General features: G+C 44.4%; 1 protein-coding gene across 3 annotated transcripts in view; it reads left to right on the top strand.

The window, feature by feature from the left end:
- LOC141090243 (solute carrier family 13 member 1-like) overlaps positions 1-12,559 on the top strand; it is a 113,466-nt gene that overhangs the window by 15,635 nt on the left and 85,272 nt on the right. For all 3 annotated transcript variants that reach the window (XM_073576327.1, XM_073576326.1, XM_073576328.1), the window contains exon 3: positions 41-177. In XM_073576327.1, the coding sequence (XP_073432428.1) occupies positions 41-177 (137 nt within the window). The remainder of the gene's footprint in view (positions 1-40; positions 178-12,559) is intronic.

Below are 12,559 nucleotides of genomic sequence, written 5' to 3'. Positions count from 1 at the left end.
TAAAGGCATATAATCATCTTGTTTGGCTTTGTTTTTGCAGGTGGCGTCTGAATACTTCAAAGACATTCACCTGCTGCTTTTTGGTGTCGTCTGTCTGGCATCCTCCATCCAGAAGTGGAATCTACACAAGCGAATTGCTCTCTGGATGGTCCTGTCTGTGGGAAGCCAGCCTGGCTGGTAATGCTTGGTCATTAAACTATTTGTTTTAAGCAGGTTTTTCTATTTATTTTTTTTAATTTTACGATCTTTATTAAAGGGAACCTGTCACCTCATTTTTCGCATATAAGCTGCGGCCATCGCCATTAGGGGTTTTTCTACAGCATTCTGTAATGCTGTAGATAAGCCCCGATCCGACTTGAAAGATAAGAAAAACAAGGTATATTCTACTCACCCAGGGGCGCTCCTGTCCGATGGGCGTCGCAGGTCCGTGTCCCTCGCCTCCCATCTTCATGCGATGTCATCATCTTCTTGCTTCCCGTCGTGGCTCCGGCGCAGGCGTACTGATCTTCCCTGTTGAGGGCAGAGCAGAGTACTGCAGTGCGCAGGCGCCGGGAGAGGTCAGAGAGGTCCCGCGCCTGCGCACTGCAGTACTTTACTCTGCCCTCATCAGGGCAAATCAGTACGCCTGCGCTGGAGCCACGACATGAAGCAAGGAAGATGATGGCATCGCATGAAGATGGGAGGACCCGGACCTGCGATGCCCGCCGGACCCAGACCGGACCCCGAGGTGAGTATAATATAACTCGTTTTTCTTATCTTTCAGGTTACATCGGGGGGGGGGGGGCTTATCTACAGCATTACAGAATGCTGTAGATAAGCCCCTAATGGCGGTGGCCGCAGCTTATATGCGAAAAATGGGGTGACAGATTCCCTTTTAAAAATAAAGACCATTAGTCTCACAATTTTCACACTGGTTACTGGGGCTACTCTAGATTGATACCTCCTGTTCCTTCAGGATGATAAGCTGGACTCTGACGCTATGTTTTGCATTGTAGCATCTAATGAGGAAAGCAGAGGCCATTGTAATGGGAGGGGGATCTGTGAGATTACCAGTTGTGAATGGTGGATGCTGTTAACTGCTGTGACTTGAGGAGTTACTTGTCTTGTGATCTTGCTTGGCATGATAAGGAGCCTTGGTGTAAACTCCTTCTGAAATGGCTCCAGTGCAGAATTTCCAGTTACAATTTTTAATACAGGTCATGATATGAAATAGAAATTGCACCAAATGGTTAAATACATGTACTACAAAAGGCAGATTTATTTTCTGAGGCATTCCCTTTAAGTGCTTTCTGCTTGCGCTGACATGTCAGTATCTCGCTGACAATTAGCCTCTGCACACTGGGACCATATTCCCCATGGCTCCTGAGAACCAGCAACTCTCTTGTGTATACAATAGCAGGACCGATATCCCACTTCCCATACCGTAAGTAGAAATACAAAGGTGTGGTGTCAGAGGGAGTCGCATGTTTAGGGCTCGCTCACACCAGCGTATAATGCACTCGGCCCAGTGTTATTCTATGGGGCAGTGCAGATCTGCGATTATTTTCTCATGCCGACTCAGCATGAGAAAACAGACAGCATTCTGCAAATGCACCTGAGAATAGGATCACCCACACCCATATAAGTGTATGGGTGCATGTGAAACATCGGACTGCACTCCGATGACATCCAAGTGCAGTCCGATTGCCGCGAACATCAGCAATGGAGGAGATGGGAGAAATTACTTTCTCCGTCTCCTCCGCACCTGTGCTGCAAGGGGATCGGAGCACTGACACTCTGCTCACACTATGATGGTTTGAGCCGAATGTTCATTTGCCTAATCAGCCCGATTCTCTCATTTGTAATGGCCTTGTAACCCCCCCCCCCAGCCATATAATAAAACGCAAGTCACCCAATATCAGACGATTGACTTCTATTTGTGTATTCCAAATCAGGGCCCAAAATTCACACACATGATTAGTAGTAAAGGTAAAGACCCTTTTTTAGTTATCATCCAATGTGTCATAGGATAAGGCTAAGCTCATATGTCCAGTAATCATCTGATTGAAAGCAGCAATCAGTTATCTTAGCAGGACAAAAAAACATTCTACAGACACAACTTTTTTTTGTCTGGCTAAAACAACTGATTGCAACTGGATCTTGAAGTCTATGGTAATTGCATCTGTCAAATAGCTATCTGTTTCAAATGGAAGAAAAACAGATCACATTTTTATTTCTGTTTTTTTGCTTACTGGATTGGTTTCAGACAGACAACTACTGGACATGTCAAGTAATCATCCTTTTGAAACTGGTCCAGTAAGGCTATGTTCACATGTGCAGTTGTGATCAGTTAGAACGGATCCAGTGGCAATCTGTTGGCAAAAAAGTTCAACAACAATTTTAGTCAGTTTTTAAATAACTGATCTCCTCTGGATCCATTTTTATTCAGCATTGAAGTCAATACTTTTTTTTTTTTCTGGATCCAGTATATTAGAGCGGGATCATTTACTGGATCAGTTTCAAATGGATGATTACTTGGCAAGGCTAGTAGTCTGTCGGAAACTGATCCGGTAAGCCAAGAAAAGGATCCCATTTGAAACTAGTGACTATCGGATGAGATTTCCATAGACTTCATTGTTATAAATAAAACGGATCCAGTTATAATAGGTTGTTTTAGCCAGAGAAAAAAGTTGTCTGCAGAATATTTCCTGTCCTGCTAAGATAACTGCTCCTGGATGTGATTCAATCTGATGATTACTGGACATGTGAACTTAGCATTATGCTATGACATGTTGGATGATAAGTGAGAAAGGGGACTTCACACATGTGAATAGTTCTAGATGGAGGCCCGATGCTATGGCATTGGGAGGGTGGTAATGTCACGATGGGGGCAGGCTTTGCAGCGTTGCGAATCTCTCCCCCCATGTGCTCACCCTCCTCTCCAATCTCTCTTTCCCCATGTGCTGACTTCTCCCGTCTGTGTTCTCTCCTTTGACCTGTCTACCTCATGTGCTATCCCCCTTGTCTGCTGTCTCTCTCCTTCCTGTGCTGTGTTTTCTCCTCATGTGCTGTCCCGTTTGAGCTGTCTCCCCCCTGTGCTCTGTCTCTCTCACCCCTGTGTATGACCGTGTACGGAGCATACCACATCTCCTGGGCAGGGGAGGATGCAAAAGACAATACTGACATTACAGCAGGAGATCACAGAGGATACATTTTGTAAGGTAAAATATTGTTTAAAAACAGTCAGTGAAATATTTTACCTCACAAAATGAATCCTCTGTGATCCCCTGCTGTAATGACAGTATTGTCTTTTGCTTCCTCCCCTGCCCAGGAATGAGGTATGCTCCATACACGGTCACACAGAATTTTTAAAATGAACTTTCTTTCGTGGGGAAAAAACTTTAATGTGACTGGCTTCCTCTGCCTGTAGACACGTCGCGCATCTGCCAGCAGGAATGATTCACCGCACCTGCGTGGAATTCGTGCAGGCGCAGTGCGACGGTGTTCCCTGGTGATACCGCGCAAGAGACTACATGAGTGTGTGAGCGTGAGTGAGTGTGTGGTGCGTACGGTGTATAGTGTGTGTGGTGCGACAGTGTTCCGCTGGTGGTACTGTGCAATAGGTTGGTACCACCAGCAGTTTCCATATGGAGACACCCATCACTTGGGTGTCCCAATATGACGGTCGGTGAACTTCCTCTGCTTGGAATTCTGGGATACGGTGACATCTGGACAGAACAGGAAATTAAAACATTACAAAGCAATTATATAAATAGATTACAGGTAAAGTCCCCCTTTTTTTTTTTTTTTTATTTTTTTTAGTTATCATCCAACTTTTCATAGGATAAGGCTAAGTTCACATGTCCAGTAATTGGGACCCAAACATCACAAATATGAATAGTACTACGGGTAAAGTTTGTGTCCTGATTGTCCTGATTGCTGGGCATGTAGACTTAGGGTACCGTTACACTTAGTGATGCACCAGCGATCCTGACAACGATATGGATCGCTGGTACATCGCTAAGTGGTTGCTAGTGAGCTGCCACACAGGCAGATCTCACCAGCGACATAGCAGGGGTCGGGGGGTCGCTACTTACCTGTCAGACGCGGCGATCCTGACGTCCTCCCGCCCGCCTCACCACAGGAAGCGCCCGGCGAGAAATGATCCAGGACGTTCTCGCGCGACCAGCGATAGCGGGGGAGCCGGTCGGGGGTAAGTATCACATGTAGTGATATCGCTAGCAATATTGCTGCTGCGTCACAAAATCGGTGACGTTACAGCGATATTGCTAGTGATATCACTGTGTAACGGGGGCTTTAGCCTAACAGTGTTGTGGGTCCATCAGATAGAAAAGCCCCCAGTCGCATTTGGTAAGGGCCATAGATGTAATTGTGCATGCACGAATAGGCTGACAGCCCCTCCTGTGGGTAATGAGTCGTAATAACCGCTCCTGCAGCACTCCGTCTTCTGAATGCTTGCCACATAGATTCTGTCTACAAGTATAAGTATTGGGGGCCGAACTGCCCCTGAAAGGGGACATGCAGCCTAAATCCACTGTTACAGTTTCTGCTGCAATGTGTGGTCGCAGATTTCCTGGTCTCTGTAGAGCTCCTGAATCTCACTGCTTAAGGCCCCGTCTCACTAAGCGATCTCCCCAGCGAGATCGCTGCTGAGTCACAACTTTTGTGACGTAACAGCGATCTCACCAGCGAGATCGCTGTGTGTGACAGCGATCAGCGAGCGGCCCCCCTGCCGGTATCGCTGATCGCTGGAAGAAACCTCTGGACATTTCTTTGGTCGCTGGTCTCCCGCTGGCCAGCACGCTTCGCTGCGTGTGACAGGCGGGAGACCAGCGATCTGCTGTAAAAAATAATAAAAAAAATATAGTAATTCTCATCTTCCGACGTCCCGTTCAGCCATCCCGCCTCTCTCCACGCTCCGGTCCCAGTGATCCTTTGCACGAATGACCGCGGGACTTTGTTATCCCTTGAGACCGTGACATCTCGCGGTCATTCGTGCAAAGGATCCCTGGGACCGGAGCGTGGAGAGAGGCGGGATGGCTGAACGGGACGTCGGAAGGTGAGAATAACTATATTTTTTATTTTGATTCTATTTTTTACAGGGATGGCCAGCGATGCCGGGCGCTCGGCATCGCTGTGCTGATCGCTGGTGAAGCTGTCTGTGTGACAGCTCACCAGCGATCACATAGCGACTTACTAGCGATCCTGACACCTTGATATCGGTGTCGGGATCGCTGGTAAGTCGCTTAGTGTGACGGGGCCTTTAGAGATTTCTTACTAAAGATCAGAAGCAGTTTTGTATATTTTTTTTTTTTTTTAAGGAAAATCTCTTATCCATTCCAAAGAAATTTGGCTTTCACTGGTGGGACAATTTTCACACTTTAGACACCCAGGAAAAAATCTTGAATTATAAAATAAGACCATTTCTAGTTCCGTAGCTATGTTTTTCCTCAAAGTTGACATGTGGCACATTTGTTAAAATGTCTTGAAGCACTTTACATCCACACCTTCAATGTCCATCTAAAAATTCATGTGTGAGAGTGTGTGCACATGTTGGGGACTGGGCTCAGGAATTTCTTGGCAGAATCCGCAGGTCAAAATCCGCACGTTTTTAATGTGGATTTGAAGCGGCTTGTCATGTGTTTTTTGGCCTGCGGTTTTCTATAATGAAATAGGTGTAGAAACAGCGGAATCCGCACAAAGAATTGACATGCTGCAGAAAATAAACCGCTGCGGATTCCGTGTGGAATTTTCCGCAGCATGTGCGCAGCAATTTTATTTTTCCATTGGTTAACATTGTATAGTCAAACACGTGGAAAATCCGCAACAAATCCGTGATGTGTGCACATAGCCTGAGACTGAAAGGGAATCTGCCAGCTGATTCATGCTGCCCGAACCGTGGACAACATTAATCAGAGCCTGGATGCACAATAGCAGAAAGGTATGCTTTTTTTCTTTTTATTATTCTGAAATGGTTTAATGTTTTATAGAAAGCATAATGGGAAGAGCCAGCCAGGGACCATAGGAAGTGACTAGTCTGGCAGCGCTGCTCCTGCAAGGCTTCTGCCTGCACCGCTCTGGTTGATTGACAGGTCTCCCCCATGTGTGCCCACAGAGACCTGTCGGTCACTTGGAGTGGTGCGGTGAAAAGCCTGCAGGGTAGGAGTGTCATGGATGCAGCTCTGAAGTTGGGAGACCAGTGGGGCTTGTATCATATCTTTGTCCTAACCAGAAAGGCTATAGTGCAGCTAATATGAAACTTTTCCCTTTGGCATATATTTTTTTGTCTCTCTCCTGTGAGATAATGGTAACGGCTAGAAGATATTTCTCAATCACTTGTGAATTCCCCTGTGCTGGTCCCTGCGCTCTGCCTCTAAGGCTATGTGCACACGCTGCGGATTGGTCTGCGGATTTGTATCTGCGGAACCGCAGGTAAAATGACCTGCGGATTGGCCTGCGGTTTTCCCCTGTGGTTTATCACCTCTACAATGGAGGAGATGGTAAACCGCAGCAGAATCCGCAGAAAAGAAGTGACATGTCATTTCTTTCTGCGGATTCAAAACCGTAACTTTTCCGCAGTTAAAAATCCGCAGCATGTGCACAGCAGAATGTAAATCACATAGGATAACATGCTACTGTACACTGTCTGCAGAACTGCTGCAGATCCGCAGCGGCCAAAACCTCAGCGTGTGCACATAGCCTAACAGGACCGTATCTGACATCTGATCACACCGTGCATCCCTGATAAAGAAAGGTGCTGTCCCCAAATGACAATGGCGTGTCCTCCTTGTAGCACCATGTTGTTTTTCAGTCCAGCATGCCGTGCTCTTACTAATCTCTTTTACAGCACTGTGTGCTGTTTGATGCAACTATCCAAATCCTCTTAAAGACCCCAAAGCGATCCCATTCTGCTGCCTTCAGCCAGCGCTATGGGTGCTTACTGCACATTACTCGTGGTCCACATTGCAGATCCGCAGCAGTTTACAAGTAAATGGGTTTTTCAAAATCTCATTCTCATTGTGCGGAAAAATAGTGCGCACAAAAAAGAAAGAGCGCAGATCATAAATCTTCACCCACATTGTTCTTTTCTCAATCCATTAATGTGGTACAATGGAGAGAGAATGATTAATGCACTTAGTTTAGGTGTTTCCTGACTGAACATACAAGGAAAACATATTTACATTAGTTACGTCTGTAAGATACGAATATAATCAGAGAATAAATAATTATAGTTCTATTTAATTATTTGTTTATTTTACTTATTTATATAGCGCCATTAATTCCACAGCGCTTTACAGACATTATCGGCACTGTCCCCATTGGGGCTCACAATCTAAGTTCCCTACACTCTTTTGAGTGTGAGAGGACTATGTAAAAAAAGGCCCTTACCCTTCAATCACTAAGTGGAAGAATTGTGTGATATTCACACTCACAGATAAAAAAGATCTAGCAAATCTCTTGGGGAGAATTTACACAATGAACAATGGCTAACCACCAGATTACTAAGACTATGGGGCTGGTATGTCCAAGATAAAGGTTCACCTGCTGCACGCCAAGTTTCCCCTTTTATCCTTTCTTTACTGCATATCTCACTCACTTCATTGCCATTCAATATGTTCGTCCCAGACAACTTTTATGTCGGGGACTAACCTTATCCTGGACTCTGCAAAAGCTCTTATGTTAGGGCTCGCTCACATGAGCGTATAACATGGCTGAGTACCATGCAAAGTTTTTATCGGATAGCACTCGGGCCGATATTATACTATGGGGCAGTTCAAATCAGCGATTTTTTTTTTCTCATGACAAACCGGTCTGAGGAAGAAGGAAAAAAAAAAAAAGCCGCACACTGCAGGTGCATCCAAGAATTGGCTCACACTTACTCATGTAAGTCTAAGGGTGCGTGTGAAACATTGGATTGCACTCAGATGTCATTTGATGTTATCCGAGTGCAGTCTGATTACTGCACACACCAGCAATGGAGAAGATAGAGAAATTACTTTCTCCATTTCCTCCACGCATGTGCTGCATTTTTCTCATGCGGAAGAATACCAGAACAGAGCCCTGACACTCGGCGCAACTCTGACAGAGTTTGAGCTGAGTGTCATTTGCATAATTAGCCTTGATTTCCTCTCACAATAGAACATACGTGTGATGCCGGCCTTTCTCTTATTCAGTCTCGCCTGGACTGCTGCAACTCTCTACTGATCATTTTCCCTCTTACTAAACTCTCCAAACTATTATGAATGCAGAAGCCAAGATCATATTCCTGTCCAACTGCTACACAGATGCCTCCACCCTGTGCCAGTAATTGCACTGGTTACCCATCCACTACAAAGACTAATATAAACTTATCTCAGGGCAGCACGGTTGCTCAGTGTTAGCATTGCAGCCTTGCAGCGCTGCATTCAGATGTCCGTGTTACATATACACTTTCTATCCTTGTATCCTTCTATGGATACAGTACGTACCCATTGTACTCTATGGTGCTATTCACACGTCCATGTCTTTTTCTGGCAGAACCAATGAAAAGGGCCAATATAAGTGTAAGGCCTCTTTCACACTTCAGTTTTTTGCATCAGTTCAAATCCGCCAAAAAGTTAGAGAAGCGGATCCGTTCTCAACTGATGTGAACGGATGGCACGAGAGAGAGAGAGAGAGAATGAATTTTTTTTCTTGTTTTGTCCGGCACCCAGAAAGAAATTCGGGTTAAATGAGTGTCTGGAGGATCCGCCAGAGGAAAAAACGTTGCAAACTCCGTTTTGAAATGTTTGAGGATGGTGACGGACAGCAACTTTTGGAGGATCCTCAAAAAAAACGGATGCAACGGACAGCAATCCGCCATTAATGCAAGTCAATGGGGAAAAAAAACGGATCCTCAAAAGAAAATTGAGGATCCGTTTTTTTTCAAAACCTGGCGGATTGTGACTGATTGTAAAAAAACTGAAGTGTGAAAGAGGCCTAAGGGTCCATGAAAAACACGAGCAGCATCCATGTGCTGTCCATGTTTAACATTGCAATGTCTGAGAAGGTTGGTAATTAGTGATGGGCGAATAGCATTGTTGCTCGGATGTCCTCTGAGTATTTTGGCGTGCTCGGAGAGTTAGTTTTCGTCGTCTCAGCTGCATGATTTGCGACTTGTAGACAGCCTAAGTACATTGTTGGGATTCCCTAACAAACAGGCATTCCACACATGTATTCAGGCTGTCTAGCAGTCGCAAATCATGCAACTGAGGCGGTGAAAACTAAATCTCTGAGCACACCAAAATACTCGGAGGACACCCGAGCATGCTCGGGAAAACCTGAGCAGCGAGTATACTCTCTCATCACTATTAGTAATGTATTTATCCATCCATGAAAAACACTGATAACGTGCTGATGTCACACTGATGGTAAAAACAGACTCGTGGACCTCACACTGATGTCACGGTATAATTCTTTTCATTGAGGACTTATAGAGGTGGGGAACTACTTTCCAATTTTTATAGCAGATCTGATGGATAAGGATAAGAATATATTGTCCTATGAAAACCAGAAAATCACACTGTGTGATGATTAATTTGCATTTTATTACATGAACTAAGTTTTTGATACAATAGTAAAACTGGACTTAACCCCTTAACGACCAGAGATATTTTTGATTTTGCATCTTCATTTTTTCGCTCCCCTTCTTCCCAGAGCCATAACGCCTGTATTTTTGGTCAAAATGGCTGTCTGAGGGTTTGTTTTTTGAGGGACGAGTTGTACTTTTGAACAACAACATTGGTTTTACCATGTCGTGTACTAGAAAATGGGGAAAAATTCCAAGTGCGGTGAAATTGCAAAAAAAGTGCAATCCCACACTTTTTTTTTTTTTTTTTTTTAAACCATGTTCACTAAATGCTATAACTGTTGTCCATGAACTTGTAGCGATTTGGATAATCATAATGGCAAGTCAACCATGTAGAGGTTCTTTTTAAGTGGTGAAAAATTTTTTCCAAAATTTGTTTACAAAAAAAAAAAAAAAAATTGTGCCATTTTACGATACCCGTAGCGTCTCCATTTTTCATGATCTGGGGTTGGGTGAGGGCTTATTTTTTGCGCTCCGAGCTGACGTTTTTATTGCTACCATTTTGGTGCAGATACGATCTTTTGATCACCCGTTATTGCATTTTAATGCAATGTTGCGGCAACCAAAAAAGTCTAATTCTGGCGTTTCGACTTTTTTTTCTTGTTACACTGTTTAACGATTGGGATAATTCTTTTTTTATATTGATCGTGTAATTCTGAACTCGACGATACCAAATATGTGTATGTTTGATGTTTTATGTTTGATGTTTTATTTTGAATGGGGCGAAAGGGGGGTGATTTGAACATTTTTATTTTTTTTTTTCATTTTTTTTATATTTTTAAAAACTTTTTTTTTTTCTTTTTGCATGCTTCCATGGGAGACTAGAAGCTGCACTTGTCCGATCGGGTCTGCTACATACAGGATCAGATTACCTGTATGTAGCAGAAATGCTCATTTGCTGTGAGCGCGGACCACTGGGCAGCGCTTATAGCAATCTGGTTATGACAACAATAGAGGTCTGCTGGAGATCTCTGGTTGTCATACCAACTCATCGGTGACCCGCGATCATGTGGCGGGGTCACTGATGGATGGGATTTCCAGCGAGCTTGCCAGAATCACGAGTTAAATGCCGCTGTCAGAGATTGATATATAAAACAAAACCATACGGAACAAATTGAAATGTACCCCAAACGAGTCACCATTTGTAAAATTATGACTCAGAGGGGATCGGTAATGGACACTCCCACATAACATATTCAAACAAAAAAATGGATACATTACGGACACTTACTCCATTTTTTTGTTTGATTATGTCATAGATTGATAGTGGCATTAAACAGGTTAACAGCCACAGGTGGATTGCAATTCCACCCACGGCTATAAGAGGCACATGTTAGCTGTTCAAAGCAGTTGATATGTGCCTGAAAAGATGTGGGCTCAGCGCCGGAGCCCACATCAAAGGGAGTGAGTCCGACATCAGCGTACTATTACACCCAATGTTGGAAAGGGTTTAATATTTGTTACAGAAATCTTTGTTTGCAATTACAGAGGTCAGATGTTTCCTGTAGTTCTTGACCAAGTTTGCACACACTGCAGCAGGGATTTGGCCCATTCCTTGGTACAGATCTTCTCCAGATCTTTCAGATTTCGGGACTGTCGCTGGGCAACATTGAGTTTAAGCTCCCTCCAAAGATTTTCCATTGGGTTCAGGTCTGGAGACTGGCTAGTCCCCTTCAGGACCTTGAAATGCTTCTTATGGGCCACTCCTTAGTTTCCCTGGCTGTGTGCTTTGGGTCATTGTCATGCTGGAAGACCCAGCCATGACCCATCTTCCATGCCCTTACTGACCACATGACCTTCTCCCATTGTGGCTGCAGCTTTTCAATCCCAAAAATATCTTGTTTGAACGTGTATTTCACAGATGTTTTAGTAAATGGTTTTATATTTCTATTATAGGCTATAGAATCATATAGTAACTGACAATTTCTTTCACAGTGGTACTTCCAGCATAAGATTTCTTGAGGTAGGGGAAAACGTACCTCTAGGACTTCCAGCAATTCTTAAAATGGGGCTTTGGATTCTGGGAATCGAGCTGTTCACAGCAGTGCCTTGTAAGAAAGGTGGAGAAAGCAGAGTGCAGCGCTATTACAGTACCTCCAGTCCTATAGACAATGAATGGACTAGGGGTGTGGAGTCCGGACCTCAGGATTGCTGAGGGTTCCATTTGTTAAAGTTCTCCCCTTTCCTATACTTCATTGATAGCTTTAAATTTTGGGCGTTCGCTTCAGTTTTTTGCTTTTTAGTGACTGAGATTGGGGCTCACATTCGAAATTTCCTTTGGAGTGTGGGAAGAAACCCACGCAAACACGGGGAGAACATACAAACCCCTTGCAGATGTTCTTGCAGTACGCTGTACGATCAGACCCCTTTACAATGTAAGCAGGCTCTTTCATTTCAGATGATGGTGTCCCTTACGTCCAGAGGATGAGGGGGTGACCCAGTGTTGCTGGCATCCACAAAACCTACAGAGAACTATAGATTTTTGTTGTTTGCTGAGCCAGTGCAGCATTGTACTAAGCATAAAAAGGTTCCCTGCTTTTGATGATCTACAGCATTTTCCTGAAATGGCCATTTAATGATTTCTCGAGAGAGCTGAAAATTAAAAGCTTTTAAAATGTGTTCAATGAGTTTGTGGATCTGTATTTAATTGCTGCTCCATATGGCCCAGACCGTAGAGATATGAGAAGGGGCCTCACGTGGGAGAACACGGATTTCTCCTCTCCAGAGACGTCACCTGGACTGGTGTCCTCTTACAGCATGTGGGAGCTGTAGCTTGTGGTTAGCCCCCCCCCCCCCCCCCCCCCCCGTGTGGGGATACGGGGCCGCCTGATACTGCCTTACTGGGATTCACTATTTATGGGACTAAACGGTCCACAGATTGGGAAATAACAGGGACTGTGACTCACATTTGTAGGATTTTTACTGTCTTCTTAACTGTAGATGTGTAATATA

The sequence above is a fragment of the Dendrobates tinctorius genome, unplaced genomic scaffold, assembly GCF_039654945.1.
Source record: "Dendrobates tinctorius isolate UK_male_01 unplaced genomic scaffold, ASM3965494v1 ptg000048l, whole genome shotgun sequence".
In the NCBI taxonomy this organism is placed as follows: Eukaryota; Metazoa; Chordata; class Amphibia; order Anura; family Dendrobatidae; genus Dendrobates; species Dendrobates tinctorius.
This window is presented reverse-complemented; position numbering and strand designations above follow the sequence as displayed.